This window comes from Schistocerca piceifrons, chromosome 7 (genome assembly GCF_021461385.2).
Source record: "Schistocerca piceifrons isolate TAMUIC-IGC-003096 chromosome 7, iqSchPice1.1, whole genome shotgun sequence".
Taxonomy (NCBI): Eukaryota; Metazoa; Arthropoda; class Insecta; order Orthoptera; family Acrididae; genus Schistocerca; species Schistocerca piceifrons.
In genome coordinates, this window is record NC_060144.1 from 276,345,080 (window position 1) to 276,370,840 (window position 25,761).

At 39.7% G+C, this 25,761-nt stretch overlaps 1 protein-coding gene across 1 annotated transcript; it reads left to right on the forward strand.

Annotated features, from left to right (window-relative positions):
- The first annotated feature begins 2,657 nt into the window (after positions 1 to 2,657).
- Positions 2,658 to 3,098, forward strand: LOC124805626 (secreted RxLR effector protein 161-like). The gene has a single exon (XM_047266194.1). The coding sequence runs from the start codon at positions 2,658 to 2,660 to the stop codon at positions 3,096 to 3,098; it is 441 nt and encodes a 146-aa protein (XP_047122150.1).
- The last annotated feature ends 22,663 nt before the right edge of the window (positions 3,099 to 25,761 follow it).

A 25,761-nucleotide genomic window follows, 5' to 3' on the forward strand; every position in this document is an offset into this window, starting at 1 on the left:
CCCTGCACAGTGTTATACCTGCTTGTTGCATGTTATCTTTTGATTCAATTAAAGAAGAATGAAATAAAAATGAAGGAAAAATTACTTGCGTGATAGGATGTGTGGCGTACTTTTTACACTAAGATGACACACTCAAAGTTTATTTAAAATTACTGTACCTCTTGTGAACCTATGACAACACAACTTCTCACTGTGCTAGCTGAAACAATAATGCAGGAATAGGTAGGGGTTTGCTATTGCAAAACAACAATGGAACAATGCACAACAATGTTACTCGTGGTTGGCATGCTTTATACAGAGGCATGCTTGTTCAAGGGCTAATACGAAATCTAATAAGTGTGAGCACCAAGCTTTTAGTGCAGAACATGCATATATTTTTGCTCCAGGTTGTGAAAACATTTGGTTAGCTGACAGTGCTGCATCAAAACATATGATGTCACACAAAGAGTGATTAAAAATATTGAAGCCAATTTAGTCAGATGACACTTTGTTCAAATTGGAGACAATTTGATCATCACAGCAGAAGGCATTGGATCCATTGAAGTATTGTCATTAGTTGAGGGCAAATGGCAACCTCACACTTTGGAAAACACATTATATATTCATAAGCTAACGAAAAATTTATTTGCTGTTGGAGCAGTCACAAAAAGAGGAATGGAAGTTATTTTTGACAAAAAGAGAATGGAAGTTTGCAGTTCAGGTCTAATTGCAGCAGGAATTAAGATGAACAATCAGTGTTATCAAATGTTGTTTAAATGTCCAAATGCACAACAGGCAAATCCTGCTTCCCTGAATTCCGCCATGATCTGGCATGAGAGACTTGGGCACATTAATTTCAGTGGCCTCAAGAATGTGGCTGATCTGAATTTAATACATGGTTTCAATAAGAATAAAGTCAACAGTCTTCATTGTGAACCCAGTCAGTATGGCAAGATTAAAAGAAAATCTTTTAATTAAAATTTGGAATCAAGATCAAAAGTTCCTGGTGAATTTATTCATGTAGATTTGAGTGGATGATTGAGAAAACCATCTCTTGGAGGTGCACAATTGTACATAGTTTTCAAGGATGATTGCACTTCATACAGGTTCATGTATTTTCTTAAAAGCAAGCACGATACTTTCCTTGTGGTTTTGGAATTTCAGAGAGTGATTGAAAGACAATCTGGAAACAAAATCAAAGTTCTGAGAAGTGACAGTGGAACTGAATTCATAAATAAGAAATTTGAAGATTATTTCAAGAAAAATGGTATAATACATGAGAAAACAAGTCCCTTTACACCACAGCAGAATGGTAGAATTGAACAAGAAAACAGGTCAATTGCTGAGTGTGCATGCACTATGTTATTAAGTACTGACTTGTTTCATGAATTGTGGGCTGAGGCAGTAAATTGTGCTGCATATATCTTAAATCACCTACAATATAGCAATATTGTGCCATATGAAAAATTGTTTGGAAAACCTCCTCCTTCACGACACATGAGGAAGTTTGGATCAGCAGCATATGTACATGTTCCTGATAAACTTAAATCAAAATGGGATAGTAAATCAAAGAAACTGATCATGGTTGGCAATGGTGGGTACAGTACCAATTATCGCCTCTACAGTACTGAGTCAAAGAAAACTAAAATCTCCTGCAATGTCTCTTTCAATGAAGAACAAACCAATAGCTTAAACATAGCACAAATATAAACTGAATTTTAACTGGCAGACCATGCTGCAGAAGATGTTCAGGAGAAATGTGAAGAGGACAATACTGGTGAACAAAAGAAAGAAAATCAAAGAATGAATCTGAGAGATAGGTCTAATCTACAAGCAGCTGCTCAGTTTTCGGACCAAGATATAACTTGTTCTGCCATTATCTTTGAACCTCAAACTTTTGAAGAAACAATGGCATCAAAAGAGTCATCAAAGTGGAAACAAGCTATGGAAGAGGAAATGATGTCCTTGAAGAAGAATAAAATTTGACATCTAGTACCATTACCACAAAACTGCAAGGCAGCTGCATGTAAATGGGTTTATCATGTTAAGCAGAATTCTAAGGGAATAATTGGCCACTTTAAAGCTAGATTATGTGCAAAAGGCTATTCTCAATGAGAAGGCATTGATTATGAAGAGACATTCTCTCCTGTGGTCCAATATGATTCAATCACAGTTTTATTAGCCATAGCAGCTTCACAGGATAAGGAAATTAAGCAGTTTCATGTTAAGACTGCATTCCTTAATGGGGATTTGAAAGAAGAAGTTTACAAGGAGCAACCAAAATGTTTTGTTGTAGAAGGCTCAAATAATGTTTGCAAACTGAAGAAGAGTCTATATGGACTCAAACAATCAGCATGCTGATGGAATCAAAAATTTGTACAGCTTCTGACAATGCTTAGCTTTGTGCAACTGATTGCAGAGAAATGCGTTTTCCATACTTTAACAGATGACACTGATGTGTCCCTGGCACTTTATGTGCATGATGTCTTTCTTATTTAGAAGTCTCCAAAAGTACTGGAAAATGTTCTGATAGCACTGGGCTCAATGTTTGAAATTGCTGTAGGCAATGGAAAATACTTCTGAGGATTGGACACAGCCCTTCTGCAAAAGATGTCTATATAGGCCAGCAAAGATACATCAATTGGTTTCTTCATAAGTTCAACATGGATGATTAAAAAATGAACTCCACTCCATTTGATGTTGGAACCATGTTGCACAGTAGGCAGTCTCCTGCAAATCAACATGAGGTGAAGGAAATGGAAAGCAAACCTTATCGGCAGGCAGTTGGCAGCTTGATGTTTGCAGCAACTGTCTCACAGCCAGACATCATGTTTGCTGTGAGCATGGTGAGTAGGTTTTTACATAATTACATTATGAAGTATCTACAGGGGACCAGGGTCCTGACCTTAAGATGCAAAGCTGACTCTACTGGACTGGTGGTCTACTCAGATGCCGACTTTGCTGGTGATTGTGACACTCGTTGGTCAACAAAAGGCAATATGAGCTTGTTAGCAGGTAGGCCTCTGACATGGTGTTCACATCGGCAGAAATGTGTAAGCAGATCAGCAATGGAGGCTGAATACATAGCAGCTTCAGATGCTGCTAGTGAAGTTGTTTGATTGTGCAGTTTCCTCAGTGAACTTGGTTTTCAGTTAGACAAACCAACTACACTCCATGTAGGCAATCAGAGTGCAATTCACCTGTTTAAAAACACAGAACATCACAAACACACCAAGCACACTGACATTAAATACCATTATATACATGAACATATTGCAAATAATGAAACTGAAGTCTATTGTGTTTATTGTAATAAACAGTTGGCAGACTTATTCACAAAACCTTTAAGCACAGACAAATTAATATCAAACAGAAAAGTTGTGCCAATGATCTCAAAAAAATAAATAAATAAATAAATAAACCTCAATAAAATAAGAGTGGGAGTGTTGACAGCAGTGAGCTTGTATTGAGTTTTCTTTGGTGGCTTCATTTTCAGTCTTCGTGGTATGAGTACACAAGATATTTATGCTCATTCTGTGTGCATCCATGTTCTGTGACATTATAAAATTATATCTTTGTTTTCTTGTTTTTGTTGCTATGATTGTAGTATAATTTTGGTTACAATAAAGAAAGTAGGAATAAGCTATTTTTACTCCAATATACCAATTTCTGCCAAACATAATTAAAGACATCAGCAATTTCTTCATATATAGTGGGTGTCCTATGACGAACTGTTCTACTATGTGCAAGTCTATCCTGTGCTTGGTTAGCTACTCTTCTAGGCATGAGCCATCACTCATCAACATGAACCTGTTCAGAACTAAATGTTTTGATTTCCATTTTGGACGCTAATTCATATTCATTCAGTTTACTTTTCAGTTAGGTTACTAGAATTGCCTCTCTTCTCTTGTGGTCTTCAGTTCAGAGACTGGTTTGCTGCATCTCTCCATGCTACTCTATCCTGTGCAAGCTTCTTCATCTCCCAGTACCTACTGCAACCTACATCCTTTTAAATCTTTTTAGTGTATTCATCTCTTGGTCTCCCTCTATGATTTTTACCCTCTACACTGCCATCCAATACTAAATTGGTGATCCATTGATGCCCCAAAGTATGTCCTACCAACCAATCCCTTCTTCTAGTCAAGTTGTGCCACAAATTTCTCTTCTCCTTAATTCTATTCAATACCTCCTCATTAGTTATGTGAGCTACTCATGTAATCTTCAGCATTCTTCTGTAGCACACCATTCTGAAAATTTCTATTCTATTCTTGTCTAATCTATTTATCATCCATATTTCACTTCCATACCTGGCTACACTGTATACAAATACTTTGAGAAATGACTTTCTGACACTTAAATCAATACTTGATGTTAACAACTTTCTCTTCTTCAGGAGCACTTTCCTTGCCATTACCAGATTACATTTTGTATCTCCACTACTTCAACTATCATCAGTTATTTTGCCCCCCAAGTAGCAAAACTCATTTACTACTTTAAGCATCTCATTTCCTAATCTGAATCCCTCAGCCTCACACAAATTAATTTGACTACATTCCATTATCCTCATTTTGCTTTTGTTGATGTTCATCTTATATCCTCCTTTCAAGACACTGTCCATTCCGTTCAGCTGCTCTTCCAGGTCCTTTGCTGTCTTTGACAGAATTACAATGACATCAGTGAACCTCGAAGTTTTGATTTCTTCTCAATGGATATTAATTCCTACTCCATATTTTTCATTTAATTCATTTACTGCTTGCTCAATATACAGATTGAATAACATTGGGAACTGGCTACAACCCTGTCTCACTCTCTACCCAACCACTGCTTCCCTTTCATGCCCCTCAACCCTTATAACTGATATCTGGTTTCTGTACAAATTGTAAATAGCCTTTTGCTTCCTATATTGTAACCCTGCCACCTTCAGAATTTGAAAGAGAGTATTCCAGTCAACATTGTCAAAAGCTTTTACTAAGTCTACAAATGCTAGAAACATTGGTTTTCCATTCCTTAATCTATTTTCTAAGAGAAGTCGTAGGGTCAGTATTGCCTCACATGTTCCTACACTTCTATGGAATCCAAACTGATCTTCCCCGAGGTCAGCTACTACCAGTGTTTCCATTCATCTGAAAAGAATTCATGTCAGCATTTTGCAGCCATGGCGTATTAAACTGATAGTTCGGTAATTTTCACATCTGTCAACACCTGCTTTCTTTGGGATTGGAATTAATATACTTTTCCTGAAGTCTGAGGGTATTTCACCTGCCTCATACATCTTGCTCACCAGATGATAGAGTTTATTCAGGGCTGGCTCTCCCAAGGCTATCAGTAGTTCTAATGGAATGTTGTCTAGTCCCGGGGCCTTGTTCTGACTTAGGTCTTTCAGTGCTCTGTCAAACTCTTCACGCAGTATCATATCTCCCATTTCGTCTTCATCTACATCCTCTTCTATTTCCATAATATTGTCCTCAAGAACATCGCCCTTGTATAGACCCTCTATGTTCGTCAGGATAGAAGTCAGGAGCAGAGGGCGTTGTAAAATGACAATTAATTGAGTGGAATGGACCCAGTTTATTCTTGTAATGATGGTACAGTGATGCCTACGTAGGGCTGAGCAGCCCCAAGAGGGGTTGCCGTCTGCTCATCAGAGAGGCAGAGGCTAGAGGAGCAACTACTCGGGGCCGAGGTCAGAAGCTAAGAGAGCGCGGAGCTGTTTCCAAGCTGCCCTCGCCACTCCCGGCCGCATCCCCACATGATCACACGATTAGTCTCTGATTGGAGGATTGATTCCGCCAACGCGCCTTGCTAGTAGCGTACCCCCGTCAGCGCAACCAACCCGTGGGACTTGAGTGTGACCGAGGAGCACGTGGCAGGAATGTGCTGACCATGGTCTTCCGGCCAGCACCTTCCACCACGGTATGCCCAAGCTGGCTACGGCCGAACATTATACATGGAAAATTTTATTTAATAAAACTTTGTCGGCAATGATCCCTCTTGGGTGGTCTCCTCCCTGCACATCCTTTCCCCTTCCAAAGAAGGCTCTCTGGATGAAAATGAATGAGCTTATTCTAATTGATTATTCCATTTAAAAATATATGCAAATATGTGCAAAAGTTACAACGTGGCCTGAAGGGCCTGAAAGAAGGCTCTTGAAAAACAAACTTGTGAAGTTGGTGCGACGGCAGTGGGGCGTCGCCATGCTGTGAGTGTGTGTCGGCGGTATCAGTGGTGGTGGGTACCCAGGCGATGATGAGGGGCACCGGATCACAGCACACTGAAACACTCCACCCTCGTGGGAGTGAGAGAATGCTCCCAGGCCTAACAGTCACAAGGGGGTTTTTCCCCATAATATTACTTTGAGTTCTTAAATCTAGGATTACAATGGTAATTGCCCAAGTGGGTGAATGAGAACATTACAAAATGACTTACATGAGGGTTAAGACTAGACAGTTAAATTGTGATTCCATAGACTTTACATAGAAATACAAATCCATTACAAAATTAGTTCATTGACCTGACACCTAGACTACAACTTAATTATAAGGGGGGGGGGGGGGGGGGGTCATGCCTGATCGCATGCACCAAGGTTGGCAGGTAGTTTCAGGTGTGATATTCACCTTCAGGTTGTGTGGGTGGTACTACTTCTCGGAAGGAAGTGAAACATTTGCAAAACCCTCTTTTACAGAGTATCCAGGATACTATAATCAGAATCATTACAATGATTATTACCGAACCAGCGCTGGGTAATACAACGGTGGTTAATCGCATGGTTTGGTGCCAATCAGCAATATGTGAGGCCACTCGGTCAAGAGCAACTTGGTTGTGTTCCTGGGTAAGGAGATGATTGATCGATTGGAGTAGATCTGAATCATTGGTACTCGGTAATTTCTTTAGCTTCTCATGGTGATGGAGTTTAAAAGAGAGTTCAGGAAGGTATAAGGTAAATGTGGGAATGGCGACATGAAAGGTGGAGTGCAATTGAGCTGATATCCTCATAGAAGCAGCGTATACGTCACATCTTGAACTATTATACACTAGGCCACTATTATTCAGTGTTACCCGGTACGATTCAGTCTCTGACATTGAACGGTGGCACACCAGGGTGGCGGTGACAGTCTGTGGAACAGTGAACAGAAAACTGTTGCGAACAGGCTGAAGTATTGGTTGACGAAGTGAGACTAGAACACAATGACATGGAGGTGTAGTAGTTTCAGCTAAAAACAGTGATATCTCACACTCAGTAGTGTTAGTGTGTAAAATTAGCGTGGAGCATAAGTAATGTGTTGTATGGAAGCAACTGGATAGTTCAGCGCGAGAGAGAGTGGTGTGAGTTTGTCGATCCCGACTAACTATTAAAAATTCTTGAGTCTGCCAAACAACATGGTGGTGAAGGGTAGCCCAAGAGACTGGAAAAGTGTATATTTGATAGCACTCATATTCGTAATTTGCGCACGTGATTGGCAACCTCATTCGCATCCGAATACCGTCTGAATCACGGGTAAGTCGGACCTCCAACGCAGCATAGTAAAAGGGGAGGTTGCTTTCCCGCACGGCATAAAGCATTTGTTTAGGGGCCAAAATTTGCGACGACACATTGCGTAGGATGTGGAAGAAGGGCTCTGAGGGTAACAGAAGTGGATTGAACTTTCCTTGCAGTCCGAGTTGAATGGCCGAGTGTAACATGTGCACGTGCAACTGTGCTGTGTGTATATTAAATAAAAGAATCTGCGTGGTCTTCATAATGTCCAATGTGATAGTTAGATTACGTAATCCTGAGCGAAGATGAGTCCACTCTTGGTTAAAGGATTGTTCAAGTGCACCATAGTGTCGTGTTAATCTGTCGGCTACAACTTGTATTTGTCTAGTTGTGGCTAACAGGTTATTCTCAAGATGTGTCAGGTGCACCTGTTGATGTACCAACACTTCGTGATTAACTTGTGTTTCCGAAAGCGCTTGCTGTGTGTCCAAATCCCAGCATTTTGCATCTGTTTCGTCAGGAGTCCCAAAGACAGATTTTAATAATGTACCTCCAATGGGCAACCAGGCTCATTTGAAATGAGGCAGTGGTACTGCATCCCTAATACTGTTCAATTGACTTTGAAGGGTTGAAATAATTCTAGTCACTTCCCACAAAGATCGGAGAAATTCATGTTCCTTCGTCTGCATCAAGAAGGTTTCATATTTTGACCATTGCTGAGCTGTATCATATAAAGCACGGTCTTCCTCTTCTAATAATGTTAAGTTGACATCAGCTAACACAATAGCATAATGTGGAGTATGCACCAGATTGTGACGACGTCCAAAAAGCACGCCAGATGTGGAAGGGTAGACGTGAAATGGAGGTGCCTTAACGGCGACGACGACAACCATTGGGATTAAAATGCTTCCCATGGTGGATGATAAATTGACAGCCATTTGAACGGAGGTTGCTTTCAGCTTCCAATGTTGATAACAGTCAACTGCGAGAGAAGGTATTAGTGACCCTACAAGTAAAAATTTCCTGGCTTACTTGATGAGTAATTCAGAGATGAGAGACAGGGTACAACGTTGTAGCAATAATTACCTGGCAAGTAGTGACGATGGACCCGTTCAGTCACGCTTACTGATGAAGAAGGCCACGAAGTAGAATCACGGCAGGCAACCAACAGTTTGGCAGCCGTGGGGGTAGCAAGGTGGCAAGACAATGGTGTAATTCAACACTGAGTATCCGCTGATCAATCACGCGTCAGCAAAAAAAGACGCTAAACGCGGAGGCAGTACTACACAGCGCAGACTAAGCGTAGCTCGCTGGAAAAAATTTTTCAACCTGCTATGGGATGAACGCCAAGTGTTGTTAATTAATTTGAGAGTTTGTACGAAAAAAAAGTTTTTTTCTTTTTTAATGAATAAAATGAAAAGGAATCCTGTGATCGCGGTGTAAACCTGCACAGCCTAGGCACCTCCCACGCATTGGCCACTACGCAAGGGCACCCACCCCGCTAAGGCTCGACATGGCGAGACAGGTGAAGTACTTCATAAATTTGAGAAATAATATTGAGTGGTTTTTCAGCTGTAGAAAACCCAAATGAGGGTAGGACAACTCAAGTTAACTCAATAATCATAGGATCTTTACTTACAGAAGTGGTCAATAGAGAGATTAACTGTACTGAAGTCGGAAATGAATGTTAGCGAGAGCGAGTCTGTTGCTCGTGAATACAGAGGCTGGGCGTGAAGCAGTGGAGGCGGCGCAGGGCAGCTTTATCAGCACTGAGGCGGCAGAGTGCTGGGCTCAGATAACAGCGTCGGAGAGCGCAAGTGGCTCTGCGTCCGAGACGAAGACATTGTAAGTGCAACTTAAAAGTAACAGTTTATTGAAAAGCAATAATAAATGAATAGCTGATGTCACAAGGACGTTTGATTCCATTTTAACAAAACAACTTAAGTGTTCAACAGGTAAATTGATTACGTTGTTGATTAAAAGAAACTGCTACTGAACATAACGTACATACGTACGTACTTCCCATTCCCCTTCCGAAGAGTGGAGGGCATAAACGATAAAAGCCTTGTTCATGTACTTAGTATATGACAATAGAGGTCTGGTAACATCGACAGGTTACACCAAAGTAGTGTGGATATGAACAGTGTGAGGGTGTTGTAAGTTGTTATTGGGCGTATGAAATGTTGTGTAAATGTGTGACTAATGGTAGCTGATGGCGGATACGAATTGAAGGCCAATAGGTGCTATCAGAGATACTTCCAGTCCAGAAACAATGAAAGTTAAAAGGGAATACCGAATATGACACAAAAATAACGTATAACCATAAAGTGCACTAACATTAATCATAACTAAAAATTGATAACAATAAAACATAACACTGAAGTGATAATAATTGACAAGAAATAAAATAAAGGGAATATTTCCTGAACATAACTTCTGAATCGGATACGAAATCCGTCAGGGGATGTTGTTCTTTTTAGTCAGTTGACGAAGTGCATAAGGGACCACGTCAGTAGAATCCGACAGTGTGTGTAATATAACAACATTGTTCTTAAAAGTGCAGTTTGCACTGTCAGATGGTGAAAAGCAACTAATCCGTTCAGCAACAGAACAGGATGCCATCTGGTGAACGGTATCTGAATCTTTGGCAGAATCCGATGATTTTGCAATGGAATTGCCATCTAGAAGAAAGTGGCGTTGTATAAAATGTAATAAAAGAGCATCTGGGGCTCAGTTCATTTGTGGTTGAGTGCCAAAGGCGTAGTGTGAGTGCAAATTGTCTCACGGTAATTGATGTATGAATTGTTTCGTGGTCAACCAAGGAGCCTAGGATTCGGTGACGTGTAAGTACAAGTTCGCGGTGCATATGAGCTACCTGCGAGTGACTCGACTATTAAGTTCAACAGTGCATTAGTGCAATCTGCAGACTTGGATTGATGATTATATAATTTGCAGGGCAATGGAGCAACCTGCGGACAGTGCTAAGCAACCTGTCTAATAATTGAGGGGTAGGCAGTGCATTGGAGCTATCTGCGATACTGTGGTTCAGCGGGCCTAAGGGCATCCATCTGACTTAATAAGAATTAGTGTAGGCACATGGGTTTCCTGTGATACATGTAATAAAAGTATCAGCGGCGTTATTAGCGACCTGCTGTACTAGGAAAATGTCAACTGTTCAAGCAATAAAAATTAGCTCTGAAGCTAGAATAGCATACACGCATAAATAGCGTCACTTTTTGTGCGTGCAGTACATAACACTACATAAAATGAAAATCATGAACTATAAATCACTAGCGCTAGCATAATGACATAATTAAAAACAATGACATATATTGACAGGAAAATAAAAACACAATGATGTATAATAATAATGCTGTAAGTAGTCGGAACACTCAACGTTAACATGTAACACTGGCCACCTGGGGCTGGCTGCTAAGCTGTGTGTGTGTTAGTTTTAAAACTGACGATAACAAATTGATCTGAAAGGACAACTAGGCACAGTTCCCATAGCGCTTACATCACCGGCTAATCAGATGCAAAGTACGTATCTCACAATGGATCATCGGCCGATATTTTGGGGCAAGACTGCAACAAGGGAAAGCAATATCTCGGTGTAAATAGGTGGTAAGATTAAAAGACCGGTACTGTCGGAAGAGGGTACCTAACATGTTGTAGGGGTCTCCTCATCGACAGAAGAAGGAAAACAGGATAGAACAATGACCACAGCGGTAGAGTAAAATAAATGGGGAGGGCAAAAATAACTGCGTAGCAACCAAGGAACAATAGCCCATCGATATACGGCAGCCCGGATGATTGGTCGTTTGTGCCTCGTCAGTAGCGTGAAAAACCCGTGGCATTGCATTGGTTTGCCCATATCTGGCCTTGTCCAAGGCAGATAACGTTAAATGTCATCATAGTTCGATGTGTAAGAGGGTTAGGGCTGTAGTTTGTAGCTTATACAATGAAGCAAAGCAGTCGTGAAACTTCACTTATAGGATTGGCAGACTAAGGTATGCAGAATAATGTAAATCGTTAAGAACTTCATGTGATTTATCCAGCTAATGTGAAACAAAACAAGGAAAATAATTTAAACAATGAATCACATCTACTTAATATTTATGTTAAGATTTATTGGGATGTTTGAATGAATTTTGTTTGCCGTGTCTTCCGGCTGCATGAAAGAAACCAGCTTGGAGCTGTTGGCGAGCACGCAGTGCACGCGTAGGTGCAGAGTAGCACCAGCACGTCAGCGGTTATGTGAGACGGCGTGTAGCCGCGAGAGACCGGCCGCTACTGCTTCGACAAATATCACGTGCTTAGCGTGTACCAGAAATATCGATGAATTAGAAATTGATAATTATCTAGAATAAGAGTTTTTTAAAAAGGCTGTTAGTTATATAAAATGATGGTAAATACATTGTAGTCTGTCATACACAGAGGATAGGGCAGTAATTTGCGGTTTGTTTTTGTAACTACTAGGATGCGCCGCGTGTTGAGACGCTGGCGGCGGCAGCGCACGTGGTGATAAGATACATCATCGCGCGGAGTGCTGTTACTGGCTGAGAAAAAATGATGGCCGCTGGCCAGTTCTTGGCAAGGAGAAGGGACAGCGCTGAAGAGAAGAAGGGAGGCGACAGCTGATGTGTTGCCCCGCCAACAGCTGGTCCCGTAAACAAAGCGTACGAGGTGTATGCATTTCAAGTCCTGGCTTTATCTGTTCTGATTACTTACGAATAGCTGCAGCAAATACAGAACTATGACATATAGTACAATACACTAGACGTCAACGTAACAAGTATTAAGAAAAGCTCAGAGTAAAAATACTCCACATGGACTGGTCTGCCAAATAGATGGCAATAGAGGACATTGAAGAATATTATTTGGAGTGAGCAGCCGCGGTACTGCCAACACCAAGTGTATTGGTTGCATTTGAAGCAAGTCAGTTGCGTGGCATTGCTTGCAAAACATAAAACATAATCATACATATGAAAATGCTGGCCGGAAGACCATGGTCGGCACATTCCACCACAGTATGCCCAAGCCGGCTACGGCGAAACATTATACATGGAAAATTTTATTTAATAAAACTTTGTCGGCAATGATCCCTCTTGGGGGTCTCCTCCCTGCACATCTATTTACTCCTTCCACTTTTGTGCTTTCCCTTCTTTGCTTGGAACTGGGGTTCCATCTGAGCTCTTGATATTCATGCAAGGTGTTCTCTTTTCTCCGAAGGTCTCTTTAATTTTCCTGTAGGCAGTACCTGTCTTAGCCCTAGTGATATAGTCCTCTACATCCTTACATTTGTCCTCTAGCCATTTCTGCTTGGCCATTTTTCACTTCCTGTCAATCTCATTTTTGAGACATTTGTATTCCTTCTTGCCTGCTTCATTTACTGTATTTTTGTATTTTCTCCTTTGATCAATTAAATTCAATATCTCTTCTGTTACCCAAGGATTTCTATTAGCCCTCATATTTTTATCTACTTGATCCTCTACTGCCTTCACTATTTCATCTCTCAAAACTGCAGAGGTACTGTATGTACTCTGGCATCCATGGAAGATGGTCTGTTAGCAGACTGTGATGCTTATGCAAGTTCAGCGTTCCATCTATGAAAAACATGTCTGTGAGCTGATGGTTCTCTGCCCCACACCATATGTTTACACTCCATGGATGCTGACACTCCAACTAACAAAGCCAACAAGGATTGTCAACAGACCATCAGTGCATGTTGCAGCAGTTTGCCATGATTGGTAAATGTGGCTTCATCAATGTTCAAGATATGATACAACTGGAGTATCCTGTCTTAATGCCCATGTGCAGAAGTTAACAAGACTCTCATAATTGTTTTCATGCTGCTCTTGGTGGAGAGAGATGTAAAAGGGATGAAAACTATCTCAATGGAGAATGCTTAGAACGCATACCTAACTCATGCCATCTCCTTGTGTGATTGCAGGGGTTCTAACATACAGATCAACTGCAACAGCAGCAAGGACAGTAATTTCCCCCTCTTCATTTGTCACTTATTTCCTGCTATTATGTTGTCTATGTGCTATACTATCACTTTCCAGTTTGTCTGATGAACCAGTTTCAGGCTCTGTCTCAGGCTGATACTGATCTTAGGCCAGACATGGCTGCTTGTCCTGTTCCAGAGATTGCCCCTCAGTCTGCAAGATCCGGGCCATCACAGAGGGTGGGCTTACTGGTAGTTGGGAGCTCCAACATCAGGTACGTAATGGGGCCCCTTAGGGATATGGCAGCAAGAGAGGGGAAGAAAACCAATGTGCACTCCGTGTGCATACCGGGGGGAGTCATTCCAAATGTGGAAAGGGTCCTTCCGGATGCCATGAAGGGTACAGAATGCACCCATCTGCAGGTGGTCGCTCATGTCGGCACCAATGATGTGTGTCACTATGGATTGGAGGAAATCCTCTCTGGCTTCCGGCGGCTATCTGATTCGGTGAAGACTGCCAGTCTCGCTAGCGGGATGAAACAGAGCTCACCATCTGCAGCATCATCGACAGGACTGACTGCGGATCTTTGGTACAGAGGTGAGTGGAGGGTCTGAATCAGAGGCTGAGACGGTTCTGCGACCATGTGGGCTGCAGATTCCTCGACTTGCGCCATAGTGTGGTGAGGTTTCGGGTTGCACTGGATAGGTCAGGAGTCCACTACACGCAGCAAGTGGCTACACGGATAGCAGGGGTTGTGTGGCGTGGACTGGGCGGTTTTTTAGGTTAGATGGCTTCGGGCAAGTACAGAAAGGGCAACAACCTCAAAGGGTGCGGGGCAAAGTCAGGACATGCGGGGACCAAGCAGCAATTTGTATTGTAATTGTAAACTGTCGAAGCTGCATTGGTAAAGTACCGGAACTTAAGCGCTGATAGAAAACACCAAAGCTGAAATTGTTATAGGTACAGAAAGCTGGCTGAAGCCAGAGATAAATTCTGCCGAAATTTTTACAAAGGCACAGACAGTGTTTAGAAAGGATAGATTGCGTGCAACCGGTGGTGGCGTGTTTGTCGCTGTTAGTAGTAGTTTATCCTGTAGTGAAGTAGAAGTGGATAGTTTCTGTGAATTATTATGGGTGGAGGTTACACTCAACAACCAAGGTAGGTTAATAATTGGCTCATTTTACCGACCTCCCGACTCAGCAGCATTAGTGGCAGAACAACTGAGAGAAAATTTGGAATACATTTCACATAAATTTTCACAGCATGTTATAGTCTTAGGTGGAGATTTCAATTTACCAGATATAGACTGTGACACTCAGATGTTTAGGACGGGTGATAGGGACAGAGCATCAAGTGACATTATACTGAGTGCACTATCCGAAAATTACCTCGAGCAATTAAACAGAGAACTGACTCGTGGAGATAACATCTTGGACCTCCTGATAACAAACAGATCTGAACTTTTCAACTCTGTAAGTGCAGAACAGGGATTCGGTGATGATAAGGCCATTGCAGCATCCCTGAATATGGAAGTTAATAGGAATATAAAAAAAGGGAGGAAGGTTTATCTGTTTAGCAAGAGTAATAGAAGGCAGATTTCAGACTACCTAACAGATCAAAATGAAAATTTCTGTTCCGACACTGACAATGTTGAATGTTTATGGAAAAAGTTCAAGGCAATTGTAAAATGCGTTTTAGACAGGTACGTGCTGAGTAAAACTGTGAGGGACAGGAAAAACCCACCGTGGTTCGACAACAAAGTTAGGAAACTACTGCAAAAGCAAAGAGAGCTTCACTCCAAGTTTAAATGCAGCCAAAACCTCTCAGACAAACAGAAGCTAAACGATGTCAAAGTTAGTGTAAGGAGAACTATGCTTGAAGTGTTCAGTGAATTCGAAAGTAAAATTCTATGTACCGACTTGACAGAAAATCCTAGGAAGTTCTGGTCTTATGTTAAATCAGTAAGTGGCTCGAAACAGCATATCCAGAGCACAAACGAAAAAATGGATGACATCTAAAACAGTGTCCAAGGAATAGAAAAGCAAATGGAATCACTCAACAGAGGAAAGTCCACTGGACCTGACGGGATACCAGTTCGATTCTACACAGAGTACGCGAAAGAACTTGAGCCCCTTCTATCAGCCGTGTACCACAAGTCTCTAGAAGAATGGAAGGTTCCAAATGATTGGAAAAGAAGGGTCGTCGAGCAGATGCGCAAAACTATAGACCTATATCTCTGAGGTCGATCTGTTGTAGAATTTTAGAACATGTTTTTTGCTCGAGTATCATGTCGTTTTTGGAAACCCAGAATCTACTCTGTAGGAATCAACATGGATTCCGGAAACAGCGATCATGTGAGACCCAACTCGCTTTATTTGTTCATGAGACCCAGAAAATATCACATACAGGCTCCCAGGTAGATGCTATTTTCCTTGACTTCCAGAAGGCGTTCGATACAGTTCCGCGCTGTCACCTGATAAACAAAGTAAGAGCCTACGGAATATCTGACCAGCTGTGTGGCTGGATTGAAGAGTTTTTAGCAAACAGAACACAGCATGTTTTTATCAATGGAGAGACGTCTACAGACGTTAAAGTAACCTATGGCGTGCCACAGGGGAGTGTTATGGGACCATTGCTTTTCACAATATATATAAATGACCTAGTAGATAGTGTCCGAAGTTCCATGTGGCTTTTCGCGGATGATGCTGTAGTATACAGAGAAGTTGCAGCATTAGAAAATTGTAGCTAAATGCAGGAAGATCTGCAGTGGATAGGCACTTGATGCAGGGAGTGGCAACTGACCCTTAGCATAGACAAATGTAATGTATTGCGAATAAATAGAAAGAAGGATCCTTTATTGTATGATTGTATGATAGCGGAACAAACACTGGTAGCAGTTACTTGTGTAAAATATCTGGGAGTATGCGTGCGGAATGATTTGAAGTGGAATGATCATATAAAATTAATTGTTGGTAAGGCGGGTACCAGGTTGAGATTCATTGGGAGAGTCCTTAGAAAATGTAGTCCATCAACAAAGGAGGTGGCTTACAAAACACTCGTTCGACCTATACTTGAGTATTGCTCATCAGTGTGAGATCCGTACCAGATCAGGTTGACGGAGGAGATGGAGAATATCCAAAGAAGAGTGGCGCGTTTCGTCACATGGTTATTTGGTAACCGTGACAGCGTTACGGAGATGTTTAGCAAACTCAAGTGGCAGACTCTGCAAGAGAGGCGCTCTGCATCGCGGTGTAGCTTGCTTGCCAAGTTTCAAGAGGGTGCGTTTCTGGATGAGGTCTCGAATATATTGCTTCCTCCTACTTATACCTCTCAAGGAGATCACGAATGTAAAATTAGAGAGATTCGAACGCGCACGGAGACTTTCAGACAGTCGTTCTTTCCGCAAACCATACGCGACTGGAACAGAAAAGGTAGGTAATGACAGTGGCACGTTAGGTGCCCTCCGCCACACACCATTGGGTGGCTTGCGGAGTATAAATGTAGATGTAGATGTTTCATGTAACTGGCCGAGGAGGTTGATATGTAATTTCCGATATGGTTGTCATCTATTGAGGTATCTTGCCACATAAGCCATACAAGAATGAAATGCATTCCTCCTACATTCTCCATACACCTTGAGCATGTCAGCTTTATCTGTATTAGTAAATCCCATTGTCCACTCATAACCTACTGCTTGGACTGTCACATGCTAACTGACTAGCAAGTTGCAGTACTAACAACTCAAGTAACACACAAGCACAATGTAAGCAAACTCAACAACATTTTACCTAACAACTAAGCAGATTGAATGGCACAAACATGTGTTGATGTGGAAAATTTCAAAATATGATATCTCATAAATGACTTGCACTTGAATCCTATAACAAAAACCACTGACTTGCTAATTTGTGCTACTTTTAATTTGTTAATGTCAACAGGCATTATCCCATTTACAGAAGTGTATGTTTGCACAAAAAACCCTTTCTAATTATTCTACAATCTGTTAATTGGCTAACAATATGAGCCCCTGACTACCAATCTATTCCGTCAAAACCATACATCAATAGCACTTTCTGTTTTCGTTATATTTTTAGTGCAAGGCCAAAATTAGCAGAATGTAAAGAAACAGACTCAGTTTTTTGTAAAATGATGAGGATTTAATTTTGATATCACTGACAAGGGGATATCAATAATTATCCTTAATGTGAAATTATCACAAGGATGACTCTAGTTTGTTGTAGGACAATACATATATCAGTGTCTGATTGTGATCCATTAGAAGTAGTCAGTAAAGATACATGAAATATATGAAAGATATCAAGTCTTTCTTATGACAATATGCAGAATGTGACTGCTGACAAAGGCCTTAATGGCCGAAAGTTATGACTGTGTGAATCTTTTTATTGTGCCTATCGCAACTCAGCATCTCCACTATATGGTGAGTAGCAACTTTCCTTCTCTCATATTGTTACACTCCATCCTGGATTTTCCATTGTTTGATGTAATATATCTAAGTTATGATATTCCATTTCAACAGGTATCATCTCCCTCATTTTATTTCACAGTGTGGTATCAAAAAGTTCAATTTTTTGTCAATTTTGTATGCAAAATTCTGCAAAATCACACAAGGAGATGACATGAGTTGGGTAGGCATCCTTAGCATTCTCCTTGAGATAGCTTTCATCCCTATCACATCTCTCTCCATCAAGAGCAGCATGAAAACAATTATGAGAGTCTTGTTAACTTCTGCACATGGGCATTAAGACAGGATACTCCAGCTGTATCATATCTTGCACAGTGATGAAGCCACATTTACCAATCATGGCAAACTGCTGAAACATGCACTGTTGGTCTGTTGACAATCCTTGTTGGCTTTGTTAGTTGGAGTGTCAGCATCCATGGAGTGTAAACATATGGTGTGGGGCAGAGAACCATCAGCTCACAGACATGTTTTCCATAGATGGAACGCTGAACTTGCACAATCATTACAGCCTGCTAACAGACCATCTTCAATCGATGCCAGAATACATACAATACCTCTGCAGACCAGGAGAATCCTGTGGTACCAACATGATGGCTGTCCAGCCCATAGTGCACAAAATACTACACATGTCTTTCTGAATTGCATTTATACATTTTGTAACTACAAAAATTAATATATTTACTGAAATATGGCACAAAAAAATTACTATAGGTGCAATATGGTCGTCACTTTCAACTAGAAGACATCACTTGATAACGGCAACAAGCTGAAACAGGCCTGTTATGTAAAATATTTAAGGAAATTTACTATCTTATTGAAGTTAGTTATGGACCTACATTTTCATTGTGTCTTATAATGACACATGCTATGTTGTAGGCCCCACAGAACAAAACATGTTTCCAAATCATTGTACTGGATGCAGAGGACCTGTACCTTGTCTGGCCCATTCCCCAGATTTGATGCCTGTAGATTTTTTCTGTAGGGAAAACTGAAAGACTCTGTCTACAAGGATATACCAATGACATCCGATGATATGTGATGATTTATTACTGCAGCGTGCTTTGACATCTCCACTGAAATGCTAGCAATTGTGCAGCCATCACTCTATACCAGACTGGAAGCATGTACTGCTGCTGGTGGTGGTGGTAATTTTGAACATAATCTGTGTTGGTCTGTTGCCTCATTACTGGTCAGAATCCACGTAACTAGTTTATTCAGTTGTGTTGTCATTTAGTATGTGCTGTCGTAGCTGTCTTAGAAATGTCAGTCTGTGAACTTTTGATAATACAATTTCTCATAAATGACTTGCACTAAAATCCTGCAACAACTCACCACTGATGCTCTGATTTACACTAGTTTTAGTTTGTTAATGTCAGTAGTATCTGTATGTTTACACAAAAATTACACTTTCTAAGTAATATTACAGTCTGTTGACTGGCTAATGATATAAGCTTGTGACTACCAATCCATTCTGTGAAAAATGCACATCAATGGCATTTTCCATTTCTGCAATATTTGTGGTGCAAGTTTTAGGTGATTCACCTTGTGTAAGGAAAGATTATGCCATGGATTTCTCATTCAGAATTATATTTGCTTGTTGTTTGTTTGCAAGAAGATTATGTTATGCCTTGGATAAGTAGCAAAAATGTACAATAGCATGTGTTGGAATTTGACAGTGGCCTTAGTGTGGCTTACTGAGACTCTGGTATGCTATTGCTGCTCACATTGGTTGGGATCTCATGCATGTCATGTGTTAATGAAACTGATTATAGTGAGATAAACGTACTAATCAATCCTGGATCATATGAAGTGAGTGATACTGCACCAAAGAAATAAAAATAAAAATCCACTAATACATAGCTATGTGAGATATGTTTCTAAATACTCAATGTAATTACAATGATGATTATGCACTTCTCAAAAAAGATAGGCAATTGATTGTGTTTCATTTATGAAATGTATGTTCCAAAGATTGTTTTGCATAAATAGATTGAGATACGATAATAATTTCTTTGCTACATATTGTTAGAGGCAAATCTTTGTTCTTTTATGCAATTAATTGTATGAGTTTGAAGTGCAAGAATCGAGAATGAGTTGTATGTGTTTTATTAATTTATATTGTTTAGTCAAATGACTGAAAATATATGTGTAATTCTGCAGAAAGTCAGATTTCACATTATTATTGAAACAGCAATCTAATCATCCTCTAGATGATTATTGAGAGATAAAACACAGAAAGGAAATGGATAACAAGCCATCAACATACAAGAAAGAACAGCAACAAAAAAGATGAGTGTTTTTATTATTAATAGAACTGGTTATTTAAATTCAACTGTCCCTGTCACTCGCTGCACTTTGTCACTATTTCAGTCTTGAAACTGCTGTGGAAATGCGACTGAGCATCCAAATTACTAACACACTGCAAACATTAATGAATCAACTTTGGACAACAAGAGGGTAGTGAAGTTTAGAATATGGTGACATCATCTGGGATTTTCTGAAAGTGAAATGTGGATACTGTGTTGGACAATTTTTCTTGTTGCAGATTAAAAGATATTGTGTATATTTTATGTGAATGATTTGCCAGATATGAACCACAGATACAAAACAACAATAATAACAGCAGCAAAGAAGGAGTTCACAAACAAAGAGGAGAAAAGGATGGAAAAAATAAAAAGTGAGGTGAACAGTTAACAATGTTGACAGCCAACAACAAAGGTAACTGCTGAAAATATTTTCTTTACATTTTTGGTTCATTGTTTTGTTGTATAATTATTAACAATGGCAGTCATTGAAGAATCTGTAACAATGGGGAATAATACAGACATGAGAGACTTAATTAGTGTGGTGAAACAACAACAGGAAAATGTTTGTGACAAACTTATAAAACAGGATAAACTAATGGATGAATTAAAACAAGATGATAATAATGATATAAGTACCACACTGTCATTGTTAATAAAAATGCACAATGATGTAAGGATCAGTTAATAAAAATTATTAACAATCAGTTTGCAAAAATAAATGAGCAACTTGAAAATCATAAACAAGAAAATACGAATCAGTTCACAGAATCTGTTCATTCAATAGGAGCATTATTTGATTGTATTGGAAAATACACTTCAATTACATGATGTTGATCAAAAAATTTAGAGGTTAGATGGTCAAGTAGAATCAGTGGAGTCTAAAGTGAAAGAAACTGAACTTTTAATAATGAAGTTAAAAATGTCAAAGATGAGATCACTGAAGTAGATTCAAACAGAAGAAATTGCAAAAAGATAGGAAATTAATGATATAGAACTTGGTTAAGTTGAAAGAACCAGGGGTGATTGAGAATTTCAAAGGGCTCATTAGGTAATGATACACAGGAACAGGGGAAAGGAAAACAGTAGAAGATGAATAGGTAGCTTTGGGAGCTGAAATAGTGAAGGCAGCAGAGGCTCAAATAGATGAAAAGACAATCTTGGTAGAAATACTTGGATAACACAAGACTTACTGAATTTAACTGATGAAAGGAGGAAATTCAAAAAATGCAGTAAATAAAGCAGACAAAAGGGAATACAAACATCTAAAAATGAGATTGACATTAAGTCCAAATTGGCTAAGCAGGAATGGTTAAAGGATAGTTGTAAGGGCTTAGAAGCGTATTTCACTAGGAGAAAGATAGATGATGACTACGGGAAGATTAAGAGGCCTTTGGAGAAAATAGAAGCAACTGTACAAATATCAAAAGCTTAGACGGAAAACCAGTCCTAAGCAAAGAAAGGAAAGCTGAAATGTGGGAGTAGTATATAGAGGGTCTATACAAGGCAGATGAACTTAAAGGCAATATTTTAAAAATTGAAGAGGGCTTAGATGATGATGATGAGGTTAGAGATATGATACTGCAAGAAGAATTTGACAGAACACTGAAGCCCTAAGTTGCAGTAAGGTCTTGGAAGTAGATAACATTCCTTCCGAACCATTGGTAACCATGGAAGAGCCAGCTGTGACATAATTCTTCCATCTGGTGAGCAATATGTATGAGACAGGCGAAATAGCCCCAGACTTCAAGAAGAATGTAATAATTCTGATTCCTGGCAGGTGTGAAAATTACTGAACTACCAGTTTAATAAGTCATGGTTGCAAAATACTAACACAAATTCTTTACAGAAGAATGGGTACATCTGATGTCAGGGAAGATCAGTTTTGATTCTGGAGAAATGTAGGAACGCATGAGGCAGTAATGACCCTATGACTTCTCTTAGAAGATAGGTTATAGGAAGGCAAACCTATGTTTATAGCATTTGTAGACTTAGAGAAAGCGTTCGGCAATGCTGGCTGGAAAACTCTCTTTCACATTCTGAAGGTACCAGGGGTAAAATACAGGGAGTGGAAGCCTATTTACAACTTGTACAGAAATGGATGAAAGTTATAAGAGTCAAGAGGTATGAAATAAATGGAAGCAGTGGTAGAGAATGTAGTGAGACAGAGTTGTAGCCAATACTTAATATTATTCAATCTGTTTGCCAATGACATTGTCATTCTATCAGAGATGGCAAATGACTTGGAAGAGAAGCTGAACAGAAATGAAAGCGTATATAAGATGAAAATCAACAAAAGAAAAACAACGATAATGGGATGTAGTCAAATTAAATCATGCTATGCTGAAGGAATTAGATTACAAAATGAGACACTTAAAGTAGTAGATAAGTTTTGCTATTTAGTCAGCAGAATAACTTATGATGTCTCAAGTAGATAGGATATAAAATGTAGACTGATAACATATTTGAAAAAGAGAAATTGTTGATATCAAATCTAGATTTAAGTGTTAGGCAGTCTTTTATTAACGAACTTTCATAGAGTGTAGCGATGTATGTAAGTGATACATGGATGTAAAACAGTTTAGACATGAAGAGAATAGCAGTTTTTGAAATGTGGTGCTGCAGCAAAATGCCAAAGGCTAGACAAGTAGATCATGCATATAATGAGGATGTGAAGAATAGAATTGAGAAGAAAAGAGATTTGTGGCACAACCCAGGAATGTGTCCTATCAGTTGATAGGACACATTCTGAAACAACAAGGAATCACCATATTATATTGTAGGGAAGTGTTGGAGTGAAAATCTTAGAGGGAGACCAATAGTTGAATTCAGTAAGCTGATACAGAAGGCTGTAAGTTGTAGTAGTTATTCAGAGATGAAGAGGCTTGCACAGGATAGAATAGCATGGAGAGCTGCATCAAATCTGCTTTTGGACTAAAGATCACAACAGCAATGCATTGTACTTAAAACAATTTTCAGATAAAAAAAGGTCAAGAAGGGTGAGCAGTGATGGTAAAAGTTTTTTGAGACATATTATAGTATCATATTTTCTGAGAACTGATGGTCAGTAAATTTTCATTGAATATGTGTAATTTGAATACCTATGAAAATTCTTGGCTTTGTCAAAATAATTTGAACTCCAAGAACGCACTAATATAATATTTTAGGAATTTAAAATATAAGTAAGTAAATGATATTGACAAAACACTTTTTATTGTAAAAGCAGGTAACAGGTGATTCATAGTCAGGGATAAAACCCTACTACTGTGAACATATATTATTAATAATATATAAAAACAAAGATGAGGTGACTTACCGAACAAAAGCGCTGGCAGGTCGATAGACACAGAAACAAACACAAACATACACACAAAATTCAAGCTTTCGCAACAAACTGTTGCCTCATCAGGAAAGAGGGAAGGAGAGGGGAAGACGAAAGGAAGTGGGTTTTAAAGGAGAGGGTAAGGAGTCATTCCAATCCCGGGAGTGGAAAGACTTACCTTAGGGGGAAAAAAGGACAGGTATACACTCGCACACACGCACATATCCATCCACACATACAGACACAAGCAGACATATTTAAATATGTCTGCTTGTGTCTGTATGTGTGGATGGATATGTGCGTGTGTGCGAGTGTATACCTGTCCTTTTTTCCCCCTAAGGTAAGTCTTTCCACTCCCGGGATTGGAATGACTCCTTACCCTCTCCTTTAAAACCCACTTCCTTTCGTCTTCCCCTCTCCTTCCCTCTTTCCTGATGAGGCAACAGTTTGTTGCAAAAGCTTGAATTTTGTGTGTATGTTTGTGTTTGTTTGTGTGTCTATCGACCTGCCAGCGCTTTTGTTCGGTAAGTCACCTCATCTTTGTTTTTATATATAATTTTTCCCACGTGGAATGTTTCCTTCCATTATATTGATATATTATTAATAAGTGACATATGTTAATTCAAACATATACAGTTCTTAGACAATATGTGCAAATTTAACTGTCTATGTCTTCTTTATGTACATAAAGAATTCACTAACAGTTTTTAGTACCTTAGGTGTCTAAAGGACTGCTTATGTAAGATACAGATTGATTTTCTAATGACTTCAGTATGTCATTTATGCAACACTGATTATTTCACTATTTCATTCTGATATACAGGGTGATTATAATTAAAGTTAAACCCCCAAAACACTGTAGAAATAACACCACTGGTCAGAATTATGTCAAATTGCAACAGAATTTTATCGGAGAAGGGGTAACCGTATGGCAGAAGGAAAAAAAGTTTGAAAATTGATCAATAGATAGTGCTGTATGTGTCAGAATGAAAACACCTGTCATGTGCACAACCCATTGAAGTTTGTATAAACACACTCCTTTCATGAATGTGGCATTTACTATGACTGTCTCAATGCAGGATTGTGCTCTGCTTGTAGAGCTGTATTACAAGAATGATGATTGTGCACACATCACTCTGCAGGAGTTCCGGATACTGAAGGGTTTGAAAAAAGGCATTCATCTGAGACTGCCATATGTCTGTAGCAAATGATTTGGAAATTCGAAAAGACAGATTATTTTGATGTACTACCTGGTAGAAGGAGGAAATGAATTGATTCAATTTCAGTAGAAGCAGTGGCCACAGAAATGCAGGAGGAAATGAGTGGCGGTGAGCAAACATGTAGTGCACAGAATTACCCTAACATTGGACATACCTGTGAGCACAGTGCGTAAAATCATACAAAATATCCTTCTATGCTATCCATTCAAAATTATCCATGTGCATGAGTTGCTTCCTGTTGACCTGCCAGCAAGAGAGACCTTGGAAGATTTTGTGGATGGACAAAGCCCACTTCCATCTGACAGGAAATGTCAATACACAGAATTGTTGAGTATGGCCAATGGAAAATCCACACACAAATGAACCAGTACCACTTCATCCTGAAAAGGTCACTGTGTGGTGCAGATTTACAGCATCATTTATCATAAGGCCACGTTTTTTCAAAGAGACAGATGCTTCCTGTCCTGTTACCTGTACCACCATTGGTAAGTGCTATGAGTGTCTTTTGTCCAACGTCATTCCAGCTCTCCAACAGTGTAGATGTGTGGATGTGTGGATGGGGTAATTTCTATGCAAGATAGCACATCTTCAAACATTGCAAATCCAGTTAAGCAGCTTCTGAAGCACCATTTTGAAAATGCTAGAATTATCAGCCACCATTTCCTTACAGCCTGGTCATCATAATCACCTAATCTTAATCTGTGTGACTTCTGGCTGCGGGAATATCTGAAAGATGTTGTGTTCAGTGTTCCAATTGCAATTGAAGGCATGCACTGTGCAACACATTCTGAACATGACCCCACAAACACTTCGATACATTTGGAACTTGCTGTTTCTCGATTTCAACTTGTTGCAGAAATGGGTGGACAACATATTGAACGTGTTTTGCACCAGCCACATAGAAATTAATAATCAGATTTGATTTTGATAGATGCTTTTTATGCAATTTTTGACCTCAGGACAATTAAAAACCGATGTGAGTGATGCTTTTTATGCGATTTTTGGCCTCAGGACAATTAAAAACCAGTT

Bases quoted from the DNA above. Each gene is read 5' to 3' on its own strand.
- LOC124805626 (XM_047266194.1), top strand. From the start codon at position 2,658: ATGAACTCCACTCCATTTGATGTTGGAACCATGTTGCACAGTAGGCAG.